This window comes from Solea senegalensis, linkage group LG16 (genome assembly GCF_019176455.1).
Source record: "Solea senegalensis isolate Sse05_10M linkage group LG16, IFAPA_SoseM_1, whole genome shotgun sequence".
NCBI lineage: Eukaryota > Metazoa > Chordata > Actinopteri > Pleuronectiformes > Soleidae > Solea > Solea senegalensis.
The window spans coordinates 1605890-1625722 of record NC_058036.1 but is presented as its reverse complement, the minus strand read 5'-3'; the positions used below and the strand labels follow the sequence as shown (position 1 = coordinate 1625722).

The following is a 19833-nucleotide window of genomic DNA, read 5'->3' as shown; positions in this document are numbered from 1 at the left end:
CAAACATCACATCACATCACCGCAGGGTTTTTTATTTCCTTTTTAAAAGCCCAGGAACATGCTTACTCCTTTGAGTTTTCCAGCGAAACGCGGCGCCCTGCAATCACAAGAGTGCACACGTCCTCCGCTCTTCATTTATCACGGCGTATAAAAATCAATCGGGGCTGATTTGTCACTTGGCGCTGAGGGAGAGACGTGCGAGGCGTCAGCGCTGAAGAGCTTTTAAAGGGAAAGATGAAACGTGAGGATGATGGAGGAATAAACATGAGCTGTGTAAACAGAGCGGGGAGGGAGAGAGAAGAGGGAGGGGAAGGAAGTGCGTGTTCTTGCATAACAGCAGCCGGGGGGGGTTTGCCGTCGATGCTCGTGTCGGAGAAAACTCCCGATCACCCAAGAAAGGGAGAAAATAACGATGTATGAGGGGGAGGAGAAAAGGGAAGGGAGGAGAGAGAGCGAGGTCTATCCCTGCGTCCTGAATAATTCACCAAAAGCAGCTTCCAGTGCTGGGACTGTTGGATTAACTGCATGTGATGTAGGTTTTGTTCGCAGCAGCGATATTGAGAATTAATCTGCAATATCTTCTGCGTCCTTTGTTCAGAAATGATGGGCGAGGTGTGTCCGTTTCGTCGTTTAAGCTTGTTGTTTTTCCGCATGTCATTCCGTAACCTGAAAACACGCCTACAATATGTCTAATATTCAGCCTTTAAAACCTTTATAATATGACGATATCCGAACGTCATCATTCTTAATCTTGTCCTACAACTAAAATGAATAGAAATCACCAGGTGATTTAAACGTCACCCAAAAAATAAATATCATTAACCTCTCTGTCTGTCGGTGTGAATGCTTCCTCTTCCTCGCTGGTGTGAGATGGTTGGACTCGGCCTGTAAGAACCTGCAGAGGGAAGAGCTGTTAATTTAATCTCATTTCAGCCCGTGACAATCCCACAGAGGCACGTTCCGGGTCATCGTGAGTCAGAGAGAAGCTGCAGGAGGAGAATCTTTAAAAACACAGTTTTTAAAGATTCATGGGAGGAGAGTGTGTGTGTGTGTGTGTTACATGTGGAGCGGGAACCACAATTCAAATTGTTTTTGTCTCCACCAATAGATGGATTTAGAGACAGATGGATGTACTTTATTGACCCCAAAATGTGACAAAATGTTTGTGTTACAACAGCACGGTTTGAGGTAGCACGGTTTTAGACCTGGTTTTAAGTATGAGGTTAAGGGTCTAGGTTAGGGTAAGGGCGCTAGAGAATGCATTTGTAGCAGTGAGTGTCTCACTCTCATGAGGCTCTCACTCAGACTTTCCAATCAGCATCTTTCCACTTGTGATTGGTGAGCAGGAACACGAGGCAGGAGGCCGATGAACTCACTGAGTCTGAGTCACTTGACTAAAGTCGCCACCTGCCTCACGTTTCCTGTGATAATTAGTGAGTCGATCACGTGGCAAAACGACCGCTAATTCGCTGGAAAATGAAGACTGAGACGTGATTTAATGGTTTGAGTCATTTTTCTTGTTTTGGTGACTCAGACTTTCTGCTTTTCTTGTGTTTTTATCGACAAGATAAAGATCTTCTAAGATGGCGTCTGTCGTCGTCCTACAGAAACCCATACGGCTAAAAATTAGGGGTGCATTTACATAAATACAACCAAAAAAAACAAGAATACATTTGTTGACATCAGTGATACAATGCTTTACAAATGTATGAGACATTGATAATTATTCTAATAATTTTTTACATTTCTGTAATGGTTAATATGCCAGTATGTAGACGCTCTTTAACCCGAAATTACATTTTTAATGCTAAAATATTATTATTGTCATTATCCATGAATTTTCTAATTCACTGCAAATTTTTGATTAAGATGTCAAATTATCAGAAAAATGACTGGTTGAATGTTGCGCTTGATGAATTTCTTATTATTGTTATTATTATTATAATAATATGTATATAATATTTAAAGAGACTTTCCATTTAAAATGTTGTAGACTTGACCGTGAACTGTTTAACCGTGACGGTTTCCGTGTTGTGTTTGTGTGCAGACGTGATGGTGGGAATGGGCTACAACCTGGACAAGATCCAGGAGTCTCTGGCCAAGATGAAGTACGACGAGATCACGGCCACGTACCTGCTGCTGGGCAGGAAGGCTTCTGAGGTACGGACATCATTGTTTTCTCGACATTTTCAGGTTACTGTGATCCCCATTTCAAACCACTGTAAACCTGCTGTTTTATCTTTATTAACATTTAAGTTAAGTGTTGTCGTCTCTGTGCAGCAGTGAAGAACTATCCACTGAAGAGAGGAGACAACAGCAGACACTTTATGAGCTATGAGCTATGAGACATTATGTATGAGAGATAAAGTATGGTAACTTATCTCTGCTGCAGCCCCTTGTTTTTCTTTAGTTGAGAGGTTTTTGAGAGGGTTCTGGGGCATTGTAGCTTTGGTAACCTCTTCTTCCTCCTCTTGTGTTTACTTGAATGTTAAAAGTCAGATTTTAGTTGGATTAAGACGATAAGTCTGTCTTTATATGTACGTTAGTCCGACTAAAATGGAGCAAGTCTTAGTCGGACTAACATACCTCGATAGTGTTATTCATAGTCCGATTACTGCTGCACGTATACGCTTAGTCAGACTGGAGTCGGGCTTGTTGTTGTTCTGCACACAAAACCAAAATGTCCTTTCATACGTACATGGCCAGTAATTTGACGATTTTCTCATCATGTATACTATGACTCGGCAAATTGTCTTAGTTTAGTTTAACTATGACCTTAGTTCAAAGAGACAGTAGGTTGTTTTTCTCAATGTTTTGCTTACAATTGGAATCCGTTGTACACACAGAGCTGTTACTGGCCGTACGTTTTTAGGGATGGGAAAACCTTTTTAGGCCTTTTAAGTCGATAAGCGCGCACGACTTTGACGTTGACGTTAAAGGCATTTTTTTGTTCCGTTTTTCGCAGTTTTGAGATCATTTGAGGCAAGAAATTAGTCATTTAGAATTTTAAAATGTGTCAAAATATGACATTGATAGTTGTCGGAGGAGAAGAGCTCTGCTCATCACAGTGCAGCCGTCTCAGGAACTGATCTTTCGACTGTTATTCGGCTAATTAGATTCGACTTCCAAATGGTGTTTTTGCATGAGTCAGAGGTGCCGTCTGTCGTCGTATAAGCTCTCGAACCAAGCAAGCTCTCCTCTCTTCTTCAGTCGATCTGAAGGTCGCTCCTTTTGTCTTTGCCTCTTTGACTCAGAGTGTGTGTGTGTGTGTATGTGTGTGTGTTTGTCCTCCAGCTGGAACCCAGCGAGTCCGCCTCCAGCAGCAACCTCTCTCTGGCCAAACCCAGACCCAACAGCGAGCTCAACGGTCAGTCGCCCTCTCACCTCAAAGTGCAGCGGAGCGTGTCGTCGTCCAACCACAAACAGAGACGTTACAGCGAACAAGGCGAGTGGAAACGTCGTTGTGTCTCTTTCAAACCCGTCGCAGACACGTTTTTATTTTTACTGAGCTGCTCTTGTTTTGTTTTTGTTTTTGTGGAGTTGACTCGAGCTCAAACTGTCCTTGTAAAAGAAACGGTAGCCTGTGTCAGGCTGTTAAATGCTCTTAAATCAAACTGGTCACATGGTGGAGACACTTTAACCTTTAGCTAAGTTTACAGTGTTTCCTCTCTCTGTGAGATCCGCAGCTCAAACGTCTTCACTTAGAACTCGTGAAGCTGTGACTGCGGCGTTCACAAGGAAAGACCACGACATTTTTAGATGTTTGACTAATAGCAGGATGTTCAAATATGCATTTACACACGTGGAGCTGAAATACAGTGAATGTTTTGATAACAAATGGAACATTAAATGAAAAGAATGTTTGTCAAATTGAACTAATTACACGCAGACTTCCACTTAATCCACGAGAATGTTGGTGAAATAGAGCATATACCTCAACCAAGGAACAAAAGTAAATCCTCACGCATCCAAACAAACCATTTCATTAAGCCAATAAAAAAAAAACATGTTGACCAGGAAATCAAAACCTCTCCAAATAAACAAACTGAGCCAAATAAAAACTAAAAACTAAAAACTGAAATTAAAACTTAATTTTCCCAGTTTTATAACAACAATGCACAATTCTACATCTTCACATGTCGACCAAACGGAAGAGAAACAGACAGAAATACAAGCTCCGCCTTAAATAAGCGCCTAATTATCAAAACTGATGCTCTTACATTATTGATCAACATGAGATATGTTTGTTTTTTCCGTCTCTGCAGTCGGTCAGAACGTCCCTGCAGGGATGTCTCATCCGAAGAGGAGTCAGACGACCACGGCGGAGAACAACGCCAAGGAGGAGAGCGGCGTCCAGCTCCGGAAACCCAGCACGCCGGGCAGCCGCGGGGCTCCGCCCGCCAGCCCCCTGCTGGGCAACGCCAACAACCCCAACAAGGCCGACATCCCTGACCGCAGGAAAGGCGCCACCACGGGCCCGAGCGTGAGTCGCACGGTCACGTTACCCGCATGTTCACTGACGTTTTTATTCCATTTATTATAAAGTTTGTTTCTACTTTTGCAAAAGTCTGTTATTCATTGATACATCGTTGGTGGTTTTATTGTCTTAAATGACAATTTATCACATACTTTAATCACGTAATTGACCAAATCACCCTCGCAACCAATCCTATTTCATATTTTCTGTCAATCAACTGTCGGAGCAGTTTAAATATCATTTGATGTTTGTTTTAACCCTCTTGTGACCACCATGATATTCAGGCTGCCTGGATTAACTTTGATTTCATGGCTGTAGAATTGTTACAGAATGTTCAATGAGTGAAAGATAACTTTCACTTTAGATATCTGGCAGTTGTTCATTCAAGCGTTTAGGAATTACCGTGCTGAGAAGCCGACGTCACAAACGCCTGACTCACCGGTGGATCTCGCAGTGCTCTATTTCTCTGCTTTCCAGTATCCATCCGTCCGTCTTCTGCCTCTTTATCCTCCACATGAGGGTCACAGGGTGGTGCTGAAGGGTTAAAGTGCTGCACAAGATCAGTTTGTGATGGACTTTCTGTCTCTGGTCCTGCAGAATATCACTGCGTCGGCAGGCATGACCAGAAGGAACACGTACGTCTGCAGTGACAGGAACAACGCGGACCGCCTCGCCGTCATCCCCAACGGGAAAGAGAACAGGTGAGAGGAGGAAGTTTGTTGCCTACTACTAGAAAAATAATAACCTTTTATTTATTTTTCATTTTTTAAACTGAGGACAAAGATGAACGGGTTGAACTCAAAGTTAAAAACGGTTTCAATCTGATTACTCGGCACAAGAAGAAGACGAAAACCCTTCACTGTGGTCAAATTTAAGTCCTGTAAATGTGACTTTATTGAGGGATTGGTGTAAGAAATGGATGTAGTCTTCTGGATATGAAACACACTCCCGTGTTGAAGCCTTGAGATTCATGATTTCACTTGCAACATTTGAGTTTTTTAAGTTTTAATAGAAGCTTGTTTTCCCTTAAACGTCCATTCAGACATCAAACCTGAAGTCTACGTCCATTTTTTATGTACGCTCTCTGAACTCTGAAAGCAGAATTAAGTCCCAGCTGTTTGAGGCTCCCAACAAAAACTTGTTTCATGACTTTATTTTCCTTCCCCCTTAAATTTACTTTTCCATCTTCTTTCTAATTTTTCATTTCTGCCTGTGTGTTTGGGGTTTGATTTTCGGGGGTTTGGGGTTGTTTTATTTTTCTTCGTCGTGGCATGACCAGCATGACAGAGATGGCTTGTGCCACTAGCCCCTCATCTGCCTTTGCGGCTACTGTGCTGGGTGCCTCGTCCAGTTCGGTGCGGCTGAGGTATCAAACCGCCGGCCCTTTGCACACTTGCCAGGCAGGCTGGGCCACGCTGCCCCACTCCTACTACGATCTGGACTACAGCGTGCCCAAGTAAGACGAGACAAGACGGCAGGGCCTCCAAACGTCCCCCCGTCTGTCTGTCTGTCTGTATGTGTCCCCTCTCCTGTCTGAGCCTCTGATCGGCCCCTCGCTAACCCACACGTCGGCCGCCTTCACGCTCTAACTCTACCACTAAACCATGGACACATTTCCTGCAACTGTAAACAAAGTGCATCCCACCTGTTTTTTCATGTCAGTGTCTGAAGTCGATGTTTGTCAGAGCAGAACAGGTCAAACTACACAGACTACACCTATCAGAACATATCAGACCTTTGATTTTTATTGTAATTTTGTCGTAAAAAGACACAAATAGAGACAGCAGCAATAGACGGTTGGCCTGTTAGCAAACTAGCATAGATAGATAGTTAGCCTGTTAGCAAGCTAGCATAGATAGATAGTTGGCCTGTTAGCAAACTAGCATAGACAGATAGTTGCCCTGTTAGCACACTAGCATAGATAGATAGTTGGCCTGTTAGCAAACTAGCATAGATAGATAGTTGGCCTGTTACCAAACTAGCATAGATAGGTAGTTGGCCTGTTAGCAAGCTAGCATAGATAGGTAGTTGGCCTGCAAAAATATAGTTGCAAGTTGTTAGTGAGCTAGCATCGATAGCATAGACAGATGGGCAGATTGATAGTTGACTAATTAGCAATCTAGCATATATAGACAAATTGATAGTTGGCTAGTTAGCAAGTCAACATAGAGAGGCAGATTGATAGTTGACTAGTTAGTGTGTGTGTGTGTGGATGAACACTGGTTTGTGTAAACAGAACAGGTGATGCCATTTTACTGACAGTTCAGTGATTTAACGAAACATTTCACCAGCGTCTGACATGAGTGTAGTTTCAGACACTGACCACTGGAGGCACAAGGACAGAAAAATATCTATCCCCACACTGACGTGTGTGTGATGGTATTTTTCCTGCTCTGCGTTATTCGTCCCCCTGCTGGTCATAAACTGAACGACGCAGTCATTTACAATATAACAGCAACTTCTCTCAGCTCTGCTCCTGACCTCTCCTCTGCCCTCTGCTGTCGCCTTTGACCCTGATCTTCTCCGTCTGGATCCTCCTCATCTGTTCAAACACCGGCTCACCGGCTCCCCCTGCTGTCCCGGCACCCTCAGACTCTTCTCTTCTGTTCACACTGTGAAAATGATCAGGGACAAGAAATCATGAAGAGCTTGATCTCCAGGACAGGAAATTAAATGCAGCTGGATCCTGATAAACACCTATTCCTTCTTTTTCCAAATTTCTTCTTTGGCCCATGAACTGATTTAAATCATAATTTAATAGTTTCCTGTTTCCACCTGAAGATGTTTAGCTGGATTTTGACTGGAGGAGCCTCTGAGTTCCTGCTCTACTTTGCTTACCACAAAGATTGGGGTCAGCAGTGCAGCAGAGGGTCGTTTTTATTATTATTGGTGTAATTCAAAAACGTACAAGAATGAGACCTGAATTGATTTTTATTTGGGGCTTGTACTTAAATAATCAAATATAACCCAGCTAATTTTAACCTTTTCAAAAGCTTTTTGAAAAAATAGAAGAAAAAAAATGATGTGTTATGATGGTGACATCATAAAGATTTCAGCAGTGAATTTCTCCTCTGTAACTTTCATTTATTCAACAAAACAAAACTAGCATAGAAAATTGGCTCATTAGCATAGATGGATATCTGGCTTGTTAGCATAGATAGTTGGATCGTGAGCAAGCTAGCAAAGCTAGATAGTTTGCTTGTGAGTGAGCTAGCATAGATTGATAGTTGGCTTGTTAGCAAGTTAGCATAGAAAAATATATGAAATGTATAAAATCTAAGGATCATAAACACAGCTATAATCATGGGTAAATGTATCCACAAATGAATAAATTGTGAAATAATGGCTTCATTTTTGGGGGTTTTAACATCTTTTATTCGTCTCATTTGCGGTAGAAACAAAAGAGAAACAAAGCATTAAGATTTGGATTAAAAACAATTTTTTACATCTGCTATTTAACGTAAGAAAATCAGGTTTAAACGTTTTATCTGAATCCGTCAGCTGCTTATTTACATATGTCCCTGTTAAATTTAATTTCCTGCCCTGTTGACATCTAACACGCAACATCCATTTATCCTAAACTCACATTAGGCAACATTAGAAACTCATGTCAGCGCAGACACGTGGATTCATTGAAAAGATGACGACAAAAATGTGACGCAACAGTTTCAAGCTGCTTGTTGTTGTTTTTTGTCCACTCCAGTCGTGTAGCTGCATCATTTGACCTTTTGTTGTTGTTGACAGACACAGGAGCGGGTTTCCCACTGGCAGATTGTAGGGGTGTCAGGACGTCTCCACACGCATCATAAGGATGTGGACGTAACTACGGCAACAACTCTGTTAACACAGACGACTCTTCTGTCCTCATTTGGAGCGAAACATTTAACATCACATTTAAAAAGCTCAAATTATATTTGTGTACTAGTTATTCTGCTTTTACTGAATATGTGAGGAGTTAAAGATAATTCATGAGTGCAGGTTCAGTGACGTGCACGTCTGCAGTGGAGAAAACTCGTCGTCCAAACACCTGATCACACCTGACTCCGCCCCCCTCTTCTTCCTCTCCTCTCCGTCCTCCCGCAGCAGCATCGCCGTGTCGCCCGGCAGTCAGAGGAACCCGGTGGTGTCCACCCACAGCGTCGCCAACGCCACCACGCCCGACCGACTCCGCTTCCCCCGGGGAACCGCCAGCCGCAGCACCTTCCACGGCGGCCAGCTGAGAGACCGGCGCACGGCCACGTACAACGGGCCGCCGGCCTCGCCCACGCTCTCCCACGACGCCACGCCTCTGTCCCAGACGCGCAGCCGCGGGACCAGCAACCTTTTCTCCAAACTCACCTCCAAACTCACCCGCAGGTAAGCGAGGGAACAGCATGGGCTCGGGGGTTTTTTTTAAGTCTTAGTCTTAGTTGTTATCATTTGTGTGCATGTGTTAATAAAACTCTGGTCAGGACTGAAATAGACTCTAGCCAGCGCTGCTCTGCACAGTATAATCTCCTCTGACTCTGCCTGTTCCAGTTAAAAAACCAGTCGACACGCTGCCTTCTGCAGTTAGGATGATTAATTACATGCTTTGTGGGAGCACTTCACTGTCCTATACGATGTGATTTATCCTCAAGTCCAAATTGTGTATCTGTCACTGCCTGGTTGCCTGCGCCAAAGACCCAAAACTGCTCACCACGAGCCACACTTTCACCCTTTTTGTAAAAGAAACGACTCATGTTGTTGTTCAGAGATTTAGCTGTTTGATTGTCCAAGCACCACATTATCATTTTAATCTTTATTATGTTCTATTTTTCTCTGATAGAACTGGGGAAGGTTTGATTGGTTGAGGTAGAAACCTGGTCCATTCAGATTCACACTGTTCACTTAACTCGCAGAAGTAGTCGTTAACTGACGTCTGTAATGGGAAAACCGTCAAAAATAATTTGTCCATTAAGTTTGTTTACATGTGTAATCGCTTTAAAAAAAAAAAAAAAGGTTTGTAGCAGTTTTACTGTATGTTAGCCAAGGGCCTTGCTTTATGGAGGTGGCCATTTTGTGCCGCCGTGCGTCCACGGCAACCCCAAAGCACAAACGAGCCAGAGTGTGAGTTTTGTGACGCTGAATTAATATGTAACCACCTCGTCCTTTGTGGAGCCGACCGTAGTTCCCTATTGAGCTATTAAGGAGTCCTTTTATCTAAAAAATCTAATATTGTGTTGTAAATATTTAAATTTTTTTTATAGACACAAAATGTCACATCGATATGATTTGGACTTTTCAGTCATTAACGATTACGAATGATATCGCAATCCATGCTCTAATCTGCGTTTTCTGTAACTCGCACATGGTTAAAAAATAAGAGCCATAAATTGGAACAAAAGTAGTGGTTTCTTCATCACTTTTGTGCGACATCATTTATTAATAAATGTATAAAAACGCACATGTTTTTTAGTGACCGATAAGATAAATATCTGCAGACTTCCTCATGCTTTTCACCAGGATTGTCCCATGAGTACAGGCTTGACTTTGCTCACAGCTGCAGACGGGGGAACTCTGTTCCCTTACGAGTGCAGGTTTGGATTTCATGCTTAAAATCATATTAAATGTGCCAGACACGTTTGGCTTTAGTTGTTTAAAAACATTATTTTTCTGGACTAAACTGCACTGAATGAGACATTGTGGTTAATGTGTGGATGAAATTCAGAAGCCAGACTCTGATTTAAAACATCACACTGTGCAAATGTGATGATTTTGAGTCTGTGCTCCGCTGTGAACGAATCTTTTTAAGTCGACTGATTCTAACGACTTTAACGTTTTCACCCAAAACAACTGCTTTACAAGTCACTCGTTTGTGCCGCGTAGAGAACCACGTCACTGAGTCTATGATGACTCCACCCACATTGAGGAGGAGCTATGAAGTCATGGAAAATAACGTGTTTGGATCCAGTCAAGTCGAGTAGATCTTGAACCGTATAATGGATAACCCGCTCTCCCAGGATTGTTACCTGTACAACTTTTTGTATCCCAATAATCATGGGTCTCATGGGACACCGATTAAAGTCTTTTTTTTCCTTTAATTTACTCCAATTAACGAGCCATCGCCACCGTTCCCGGAAACATAATGTTCCAACAGTGAAAACGATTCCGTTTCCCAAAAAAGTCTGATTGTGTAGTTCTTAAAATTCCCCGATATCCGATCCGTCCTTGGTGAGAGCCCAGTGTGAACATGAAATGGTCCAGACCAGATTTTTGTTGAGCAGATTTGTCTCCAAAGAGCTTTGTGAGCAGCATGTTTCCCTCTCGCTCCAAAGTCACCACACATCAGTTTGTATAATTTGCACCTATTACCCTGAAATTGGATCCTACGTTTGTTAAAACGCTGTGAAGCGGCAGCCAGGCCAGTGACGTCGCTCCTGCAATGACTGACCTAAAATGAGGAATGGAAATCATTTTGATGATCGAATGAATAAGAAAGAAAAATATAAATGAATCCTCCCTTTCACTGTTGATGATTCCAATCACCCCATTTTTGTTCACTCATTAAGAATCCTCATGCCTCCCCTTCCTCCTCCTCCTCCTCCCCCACCTCCTCCTCCTCCTCTCACGTCTCCTTCACCATTCTCACTCTTTCTTTGTCTGGTTTCTGTTGTAGAAACATGTCATTCAGGTTTACCAAAAGGTAGGACTTCCTGTACTGCCTCACACTGTGTGCCAAACATACCGACAAACAATGTCATTATTAAAAGAAAAGAAAAAGAAAAGAAAAACCCTTCTTTTGAAACTCAACAGAGACGCGTGGGGCTGCTGGCACTGAACTAACACAACGCTTAGCTGAAAAACAAACTCTCTCTCTCTCTCTTTCTCTGGGTACATTTACATCGCACAGGTTATAATCAGATTAACGTGATCAGATCTTTCCAAGGGTTTCCAGTGATATTGTCCCTAGGTTTCCTTGAAGCCGCTCTCGAGTCTGTGCAGTAAATATGAAGCGTTAAAACGTTAACAGCCCTGTTTGTGTTGTCCAGCGCCTGCAGTATCGTTAAATCAAAATAAAGCTCTGCTGTTTTCTTTTGGGAAATCGCTTCCAGGCGGGACATTTTTCAGCTCCAGTATTCTCGCTACGTCCACACTTTGCCGTCGTTTACTTTACAACACATCAAATCTGCCATGGTCTTCACCAGGGGTCTCAAACTCAAATGACCTGGGGGGGTCACCGAGTGTCGAGTTTGCTCAGTCGGGGGCTGGTGAAGTGAAAAAAAGAAAAGAAATAATAAGATTTATGTTGATATTTCACATCATTTCAGAAATCATTTGAGGATTATCATGAAAATAAGAAAGATTGATGTTCCAGTCCATTTCAGAGAGCTGCTGTGAGTTTATCGCAATATATGTATTTAGGAAATACTCAGTATTTTGCAATATCGCGACAATATCGCAGTGTGACGCAAATATCGTGATCATATCATATTGTAATGTAAATCTTGTGATAATATTATATTGTGATGTAAATATCGTGATAATATTATTATATTGTGATTTAAATATCGTGATAATATTATTATATTGTGGTATAAATATCGTGATAATAGCATAATGTGGTGTTAATATTGTATTAGGCCGTAAATATCAAATTTATTGTGTTTGATATTTATTGGGCTCTAAATACCATGAGAATATCGTATTGGGACGCTAATATATTGTGGTATAAATATCGTGATAATATCATATTGTGACATAAATATCGTGATAATATATTGGTATCTAAATTTCACGAAAATATTGCATTGTGATGATGTAAATATCATCAAAATATCACATTGTGACAAAAGTATCGTGATAATGAAGTACATATCGTGATAATATCGTATTGTGACGTACATATGGTGATGATATCCTATTGTGATGTCAATATTTTGAAAATATTGCATTGTGATGACGTAAAATATCATAATCTCATACTGCGGTTAAGTCATAATGTCGTATCACGGCTTATTGTCTCTGGCGATTCCCACCCCTATAAATAAGTGAATAGCATTGAATTTCTATTATTGCGATAAACGTGACTGGAGAAAAACACTCAACAACGTACAGTCCTAGTAATTTTCATGATGTTAACCCTAATGTTAAAAACCACCGTGCTAAGCTAAGCTACAGCTACGTGTATGTATTTACCGCACAGACTTGAAATGAATGTTGTTGAGACGTGTTTTCCTCAGTAAGTGTGTGTAAATGTACTCTCTCTCTCTGTGGCTGTGGTTGGTCTGAGCGGCTAAAGGCTGATTGTGAGACGACCTTCACTCCTCGATCAATCGGCTCATTAATCAGCAGCAGCAGCAGCAGCAGCAGCAGCAGCTTTGCCACTAATCATTGGCCAGTGCATGCATGAGGGGTCGCTTTTCATAGCTGCCGTCGATCGTGGTGTTTTTTTTCCTTTTTCTCACCACAGCGATTGTTGTTGTTGACTGAACTCTCTCTCTCTCTTCTCTCTCTCTCTCTCTCTCTTCTCTCTCTCTCAGCTGTTTGAAACTGCACTTTTCTGACGGAGCTTTGAACGTTTTTTTATTCATGATCACATTTGTTGGTTTTCTTTGTGATTCACACTCAATAGAAAGTGCGTCAGGACCTTTTAGGAGCAGGTTTATGTTGTAGGTTGTGGTGTTTTGTGTAGGAGTCGGTTGCAGTGACACTGTAGTTACTGTAGTTATTACCTTAGTTTAAAATGGGACTCTTCTTCTTTTGTCCCGTTTCAGTTCTTTGTTGTTTTGGTTGTTTTCTTCTTCTTCTGAGATCAGTGTGGACGTCGGTTCAACTCTGTTGCACTTGTTTTGTCTGAGGTTAAACCATAAAATCTACACATCACTCGTAGAGGTCGACTGATGCAGGGTTTTACTGCGGCTGATTTTTTTCATTTCTGCCTTATATGTCTTTTTTCCCCTCCATCTGATAAAATGCCACACTTTTATAACAGCAATCATAACAAATGACATAAAAACTTAACTATACTAACAATGTATAATCAAAACACACAAATCAGCAGTCTGTACAAAGTACTGAAGTAAAGTGAGACTATGTTACCAGAAAATGAATTCACTTTTTTATAATATGTACTTAAGTAAAGGTCTTAAAGTATATGACATTTACTTTACTTAAGTATCAAAAATCGTAAGTGAGGAGTTAGGATTTAGCCATGGTGGCTCAGTGGTAGGGCTAGTTGTCTCTCAACTCGAAGGTTGTAGGTTCAAGGAAATGTAGTGGAGTAAAAGTACACTATTTATCGAGGAAATGTAGCAAAAGTACACTATTTATGTTGGATATGTAGCAAACACACTATTTATCTAGGAAATGGAATAAAAGTACACTATTTCTGTTGGAAATGGAGTAAAAGTACACTATTTCTTTTGGAAATGAGTAAAATTACACTTTATCTAGGAAATGGAATAGAAGTACACTATTGTCTGTTGTAAATAAGTACAGTGACAAAGTATTTGTACAACATTGCAAACAAAATGTGCAAACTTGCATAAATGAGTCATAACCCGGCGATTATTAGAATAATAAATATCCAATAAATAAGTGAATATGGCTTAAATTTCTGCTTGAACATTAAATAAAATAACCCTTTTTTTTTTAGTACTGAATAGTTTGATATAGTTTTAAATGAGTTTCATTTTAATTTGTTGGAAAAAGCTGAATAAAATAATTATTTTTTTAGTCCTAATATAATATTTCCTCTTGTTTAAAAATGTTTTCTCCTCAGAGAAATCCCCCACATGAGTTTGTCCTTGTCCTTTATGTTGTTTTATTATTTCATCTGAATGTCTGTTACGTCTTATTTCTGGGATTTATTTATCTTTTTACGAGGTTTGAGTTCAGGATTGTCTCACGTTGGGAGGTTTTAAAAAGTCCATCCACATCTAAGTAAACGGAGTGAGTTTAAACGTCTGCGATTGAGTGAATGTCCCTCTCTGATGAGGACAAGTGAGGCCTCTGTGGCTCAGCAGCGCCCTCTGCTGGCTCAGCATATGTCTTCCCTCCTGACATCGTCCTCACCTTCCTCTCCATCGTCCAGAGCCTGGACAAAGTGTGTCCTCCATGTGTCCTCGCCGTCTTCTCACCTCATTCTGAGCCACTTTTCTGTCCGTCTTCATTTCTGTGGGAAACGTGAAACTGACAAAATGTAGAATTTCCTGCTTTAAATAAAAAAAAAGAAAAATATATATTTTATTCAATTATTAACCCTAAAATAAAATGACACAAATTGTAGCTAAAACGTCATGTTTACAGTTTGCATCATTTAAAAATGTGTCATGGACTGGGATTAGAATGTCTTAGTTTCAGTTCACTATTTACCTTTTTTTTTGCCTTTTAAAATATTGTGATTTGATAATTTGCGTTGATTCAAAAAGTATTATAAGTCATAACCTGGTGATCCTTTTTTTTTTTTTAAACAACTGAAAACGGCTTAAAAGTAAAAAATAAGAAGCAACAGCAGAACTTTTTCGGTGTTTTTCACTGTGGTGAAGCGGACAAAACCTGACCTGGTTATTAAATATGAATTATTACAGTTTTATTTCTGGCTTTGTTTTACATCCAATGACATAAAAACCTAACTTTTACTTCTAAGCAAAAAGAAATGTATAATAATGATCATAATCTAAGCAAATCGGATCAACAGAAAGTTTATTTTAAGCAAACAACAACGTGTGAACTTGCATAATTAAGTCATAAACGGGTGATTATTAGAATAACAATGTCCAAAAATAATACTTTTCCAGTGACTAAACCTAATGTTCGATCATTTCTGATTTGAAAAAAGTGACTCAATTATTAAATATGAACTCAAATATTAAGGTTAAATTTGGATGGTTAATTGTAAAACTAACTGTTTATTTGTGTTTTTTAAACTCCCTTTAACTCATTGAATTTAAAAGATTATGGATTTATTTTTACTTAAGGGGAATTCTTTTGTCAGTTTGGGTTCCTCCGTACATTCCTGATAAAACTCCTCATCTTGTTTTCCAGACTTGACCAAAACCTGTTTCTTCTCCTCAGGTCATTTTAGGTTTCAGTCACCTCCTCCTTCTCCTCCTCACTATGTGTGTGTGTGTGTCCTCCTAACCTTCCTGTGCCCTTTAACCTTGACCTCTTGCTGCTCTTCCTCTCCTCGCCTGTAGGGTCAGTATTGACCCGGCCAAACGGCAGATGGCCAAAACAGGGCCTGCCATCCCTTCCACGCAGGGAGGAAAGACCCTTAGTAAGTCTTCAGTCTTCAGTCTCCTCGATCACACTTCCCTCCTCCTTTCTCCTCCTCATCCTTTCCATGCTTTGTTTTTTTTTGTTCTTTATCGGCCTGTCGTCATGTCACACATTTAGAAATATTCTTTCCCTCTTTCTTTTTCTTGCTTTGTCACGTGTGTCTCCGTTTCTGGAGGTCGTCTCCTCAGATTCACGTCTCTTTCTTTCAGATTCAGGAGCTGAAGATGTAGAGAGTTGTAGGACGATGAAGATCTAGAGTAAGAGGCTGTTTGAGTGACGTGGAGGGACTTTGCCCTCTCCTCTTACCCTTCCTCCCTCCCTCCCCCTTGGTCATGTGACTTCCACAGCGTCTCTGACCAACTTTCAGGACCTGCTGTCGGTTCCTGTGTCTTCTCTCGTCCCTCATGTTTTTTTCGAGTCAGTGGAGCTGTCGGGGGGGGAGGTGGAGGGGGCGGGGGGAGAGAGGGTGTGTGGCGGTCACTTCCTGCTCCTCGTCCTGTTTTTCTGTTCTCCGTCACCAGGTTTTCTCACCCCGTTGAGTCTTTTGTTGTTCATTTTCAAATATTCTCCTTGTTCTGTAAGTGAGTCAGGGACAGATTTGAGACTTGAGACGGCGCGAGTGTCCGTGCGTCTGCCGTGAGGACGCCATGTTCACTCGAGGACTGCATGAGCCCTGTGAAGGCTGCATAATCATTCTTCGAGTGTAAATCCAAGTATCGATCCAAACGACCTCACGATCTCGACCTTTAAAAGCTAAAGTGGAATCAAGGCTTTAACCACGCCCCCACGCAGGTTTGTCAAACCCGGATATGACGATGTTCTCGAATGTCTTGTTTTTGTCCACAAACCACAAATTCACTTTTAATGCTTTCTTTATTCTATGGAGCAAAGAAACTAGAAAATATTCACATTTAAGAAGCTGAAACAATCAGGAATCTTGTTTTTAATAATGGACTGTGGGTGGGGCTTAAGAAGCTGCCTGCTGATTGGCTACTGAGTTTTGGAGCGAGTAGTCACGGGCTGTCTGTCTGAAACTCGTTCCCCCGTCAACGACAAAGTAACTGTAAATATCTAACGTTTATAATCTGACAAACAACTAAAACGGATTTAACTGTTAAACTGTTCAAAAATAGAATCTAATCTGGACTAATGGTATGGTGCCAGATTAGCAAACATCGGTTGATTTAACTGTGGATTTTACAGTTTCGACGTCGACGTCGTCACATTTAATCGTCAAATTAAACCTGATCTTGAAATTGAGTCGACGCGTTTCCTCCGTGTAATTTAATCTGTGAAACTGCAGCATCACGCACTGAACAGCCAGTTTTTAATCTCGCATGTTGTTTTATGACTTTTATTCAAAGGTCAATTCTAACTTGTGCTTGTTAAAAACGGGATTATTTAATCTTCACAGTCGCTGAGATCGGTTGGCAGAGTTGTCTTTGCCACGGTTCTCAAATTCTGGGTCGGGACCCGCAGAAGGGTCGCGGGTGAATATTTTGGGTGTATAAATGTTGTACATCGCATGAATAAACTGTAGTTTTTAAATTATCTTATGGATACATTTGTTTTTTTCATTATTAGTTTTGTGATTTGGATTATAAAAAAATACTGGCTCCTCAGAGAGAATTTGGTAAAAACACAGCTGATGAATATTGTTTTCTGTACCATAATCCAGTCCAATCCAAAGTGCTGTACAGAAAAATAAATAAAAAGACATATAAACTCACACGAGGCAATAGAAAACATGTTTTCTTCATTACTAATCCTTCCACTGTTCATCACGTAGACGGTCTTTTCTTTTAATGATTGTAAACATCAGAAATTCTCCCAAAAACAAAAGTTAAAAGTGTAACTAAAACCCTAAACCATTAGTTCCAGGTGTAAACATTAACCAGATAAACATAAACACTGGTTATTTGTGGATTCATCTGCAAACTCTTCACATTTTAGTATTAAAATATTGAAATCATTCATGTATCTACTGCCCTCTCTGGTCAAACACCCGCGACTGCGGTCGCCGCCTTCTGTCCAATCAGCACGGGACTCGTTTGTCCAAGACTCCACCCCCTACCCTGTCACCTTGACTCATTAGCGGCAGTGAAATTTCCACGCCCCGCCCCGTCACTGCTCCCCACTCCCTCTCCCTCACTCAGCTCACTGTCTGGGTGGAGTCAGCCTCAGAGAAGTGGGTGTGGTTTACCATTAAATGTTGAAAAAAGCTTTAAATCTTTAAAATAATGTTTAATCATGATTTATTAACCAAATTGCGATGTTTTATTTTGCACATTTGCTCTTGCTTCTTTTAGTTTTTTACCGTTTTCTAATAAAAGCCCTTTAAAAAGTCACTTCTATCACATTCAGACATCATTTTATGTTGTTGTTTGGATGGATTCTGTTGTTGTTGTTGTTGTTGTTTCAGTTTCTCAGGGCAAATAATGTGACTTTAATGTGACGTTGAGGAATATTTTAATAGTTAATATTCACATGAGTGTGGATGTAAAGGTGCAGTAGGCGTTTCCGTTCCGCTCTGATTGTTTGTTTTTGTTGCTGCCGTTGCTTTCAGTTTGGGGTTCACCGTCACTGTCCACTTCCTGTCACATGACTCTTCCTCACTGATCTGAATGGAAGTGAAACATCTTCCATGTTTGTTTGTTTGTGCTTTTGTTTCTTTGCGGTTGGTGGCTCCGCCTCCACTGCCTCCTCCTCCTCGTCGTTGTCGCCATCCATGTTCTCTTTCTCTCTCTCTCTTTTATTATAGATTAAACCACTGAAATTTGAAGTGAAATGTAAAATAAGTTTATTTTTGTCGAGCACAATCCACATCTTTTGTTGTGTTTTATTCTCCTCCTTCCTGTCTGATCTTCTCATGCACCTCAGAGTCTCAACAGAATTTGAGAGAAACGGGAGACTTGAGGGCTCAAGGTGAGGCTAACCTGTCCCCGCCCACAACCCCGCCCCCTTCATGTGCGCCCGCCTCCTTTAAATGAAGCTTCAGTCTCTCCTCGTCTGCAGTCTCCCTCTCGCTCTCTCTCTCTCTCTCTCTCTCTCTCTCTCTCTCTCTCTCTCTCTCTCTCTCTCTCTCTCTCTCTCTCTCTCTCTCTCTCTCTCTCTCTCTCTCTCTCTCTCTTTCTCTCTCTCTCTCTCTCTGCTTTGTTTGACTTTTTTACTCGATGATTTTTATTATTAATCGTGTTTTCATGAATTTGAGCTTTGCATTTTTTAAAGTTTGGCCTGGCAATGATTTTTGTTTTGATTTAACATTTGCATGACACAGTGTTTGCTGCTCTGTTAGCATGGCATGTTTGTTCTGCTCTGAATCTGAACGTGTTCTAACCCCAGTTTACGTCGTTACATTCACGGTCACACGAGTCCAGTTTATTTCAAACATTCAAAAAGAAACACTCCGAAGAATTTGTTTCAAAACGTGTTTCCTGGCGGAAGCGTATCGCATTCACCTAAAATAATTTTTAAAAAGGCTCTGTTTTTACAAGATTTATTTTTTTCCGAGGTTCCGTTTTTACGACTTTTTTTTTTCCGGGATCTGTTTTTACAAGAGTTTTTTTTGTGTCTGTTTTTACAAGGGTTTTTTTTGTGTCTGTTTTCTGTTTTTACAATTTTGGTTCTGTTTTTACAATACTTTTTTCGTGTCTGTTTTTAAGCGATTTTTTTGGGCTCTTTTTTTTACAAGATTTTTTGGGGCTCTTTTTTTACAATATTTTTTCAGGCTCTGTTTTTCATGAGAGATTTTTTCCAGGTCTGTTTTTATGAGATTTTTTTTTTGGGCTCTTTTTTACGAGATTTCTTTTTGGTTCTGTTTTTACGAGATTTTTTGGGGCACCATTTTTACCAGATTCTTTTTCAGGCTCTGTTTTTTATGAGAGATTTTTTTCGGGGTCTGTTTTTATGAGTTTTTTTGGGGGGGTTCTGTTTTTACAAAATTTTGTTCGGGCTCTGTTTTTACGAGATTGTTTTTTTCGGGTTTGTTAACAATCTATACTTCCTGTGAAGATAGGAACCTGAGAAAATGTAGTAATAGTTCAAAAATCTCTAAAAAAAACAAAACAAAAAAACGGTAATACATTAGTTTGTGGTAGGTAACATAATTCAGTTTA

General features: G+C 40.7%; 1 protein-coding gene across 23 annotated transcripts in view; it reads left to right on the top strand.

Moving 5' to 3' along the window:
• mark3a (MAP/microtubule affinity-regulating kinase 3a) overlaps positions 1-19833 on the top strand; it is a 40961-nt gene that overhangs the window by 20157 nt on the left and 971 nt on the right. For 3 of the 23 annotated variants that reach the window (XM_044046696.1, XM_044046694.1, XM_044046695.1), the window contains exons 11-18: positions 2048-2160; positions 3295-3445; positions 4266-4483; positions 5075-5178; positions 5757-5933; positions 8561-8833; positions 11115-11141; positions 18599-18643. In XM_044046696.1, coding sequence (XP_043902631.1) covers positions 2048-2160; positions 3295-3445; positions 4266-4483; positions 5075-5178; positions 5757-5933; positions 8561-8833; positions 11115-11141; positions 18599-18643 — 1108 coding nt within the window. Of the gene's footprint in view, positions 1-2047; positions 2161-3294; positions 3446-4265; positions 4484-5074; positions 5179-5756; positions 5934-8560; positions 8834-11114; positions 11142-15514; positions 15717-15927; positions 15976-18598; positions 18644-19833 lie in introns of those variants that run through there. The other 20 variants (XM_044046705.1, XM_044046701.1, XM_044046703.1 and 17 more) reach the window with 16 other exon arrangements.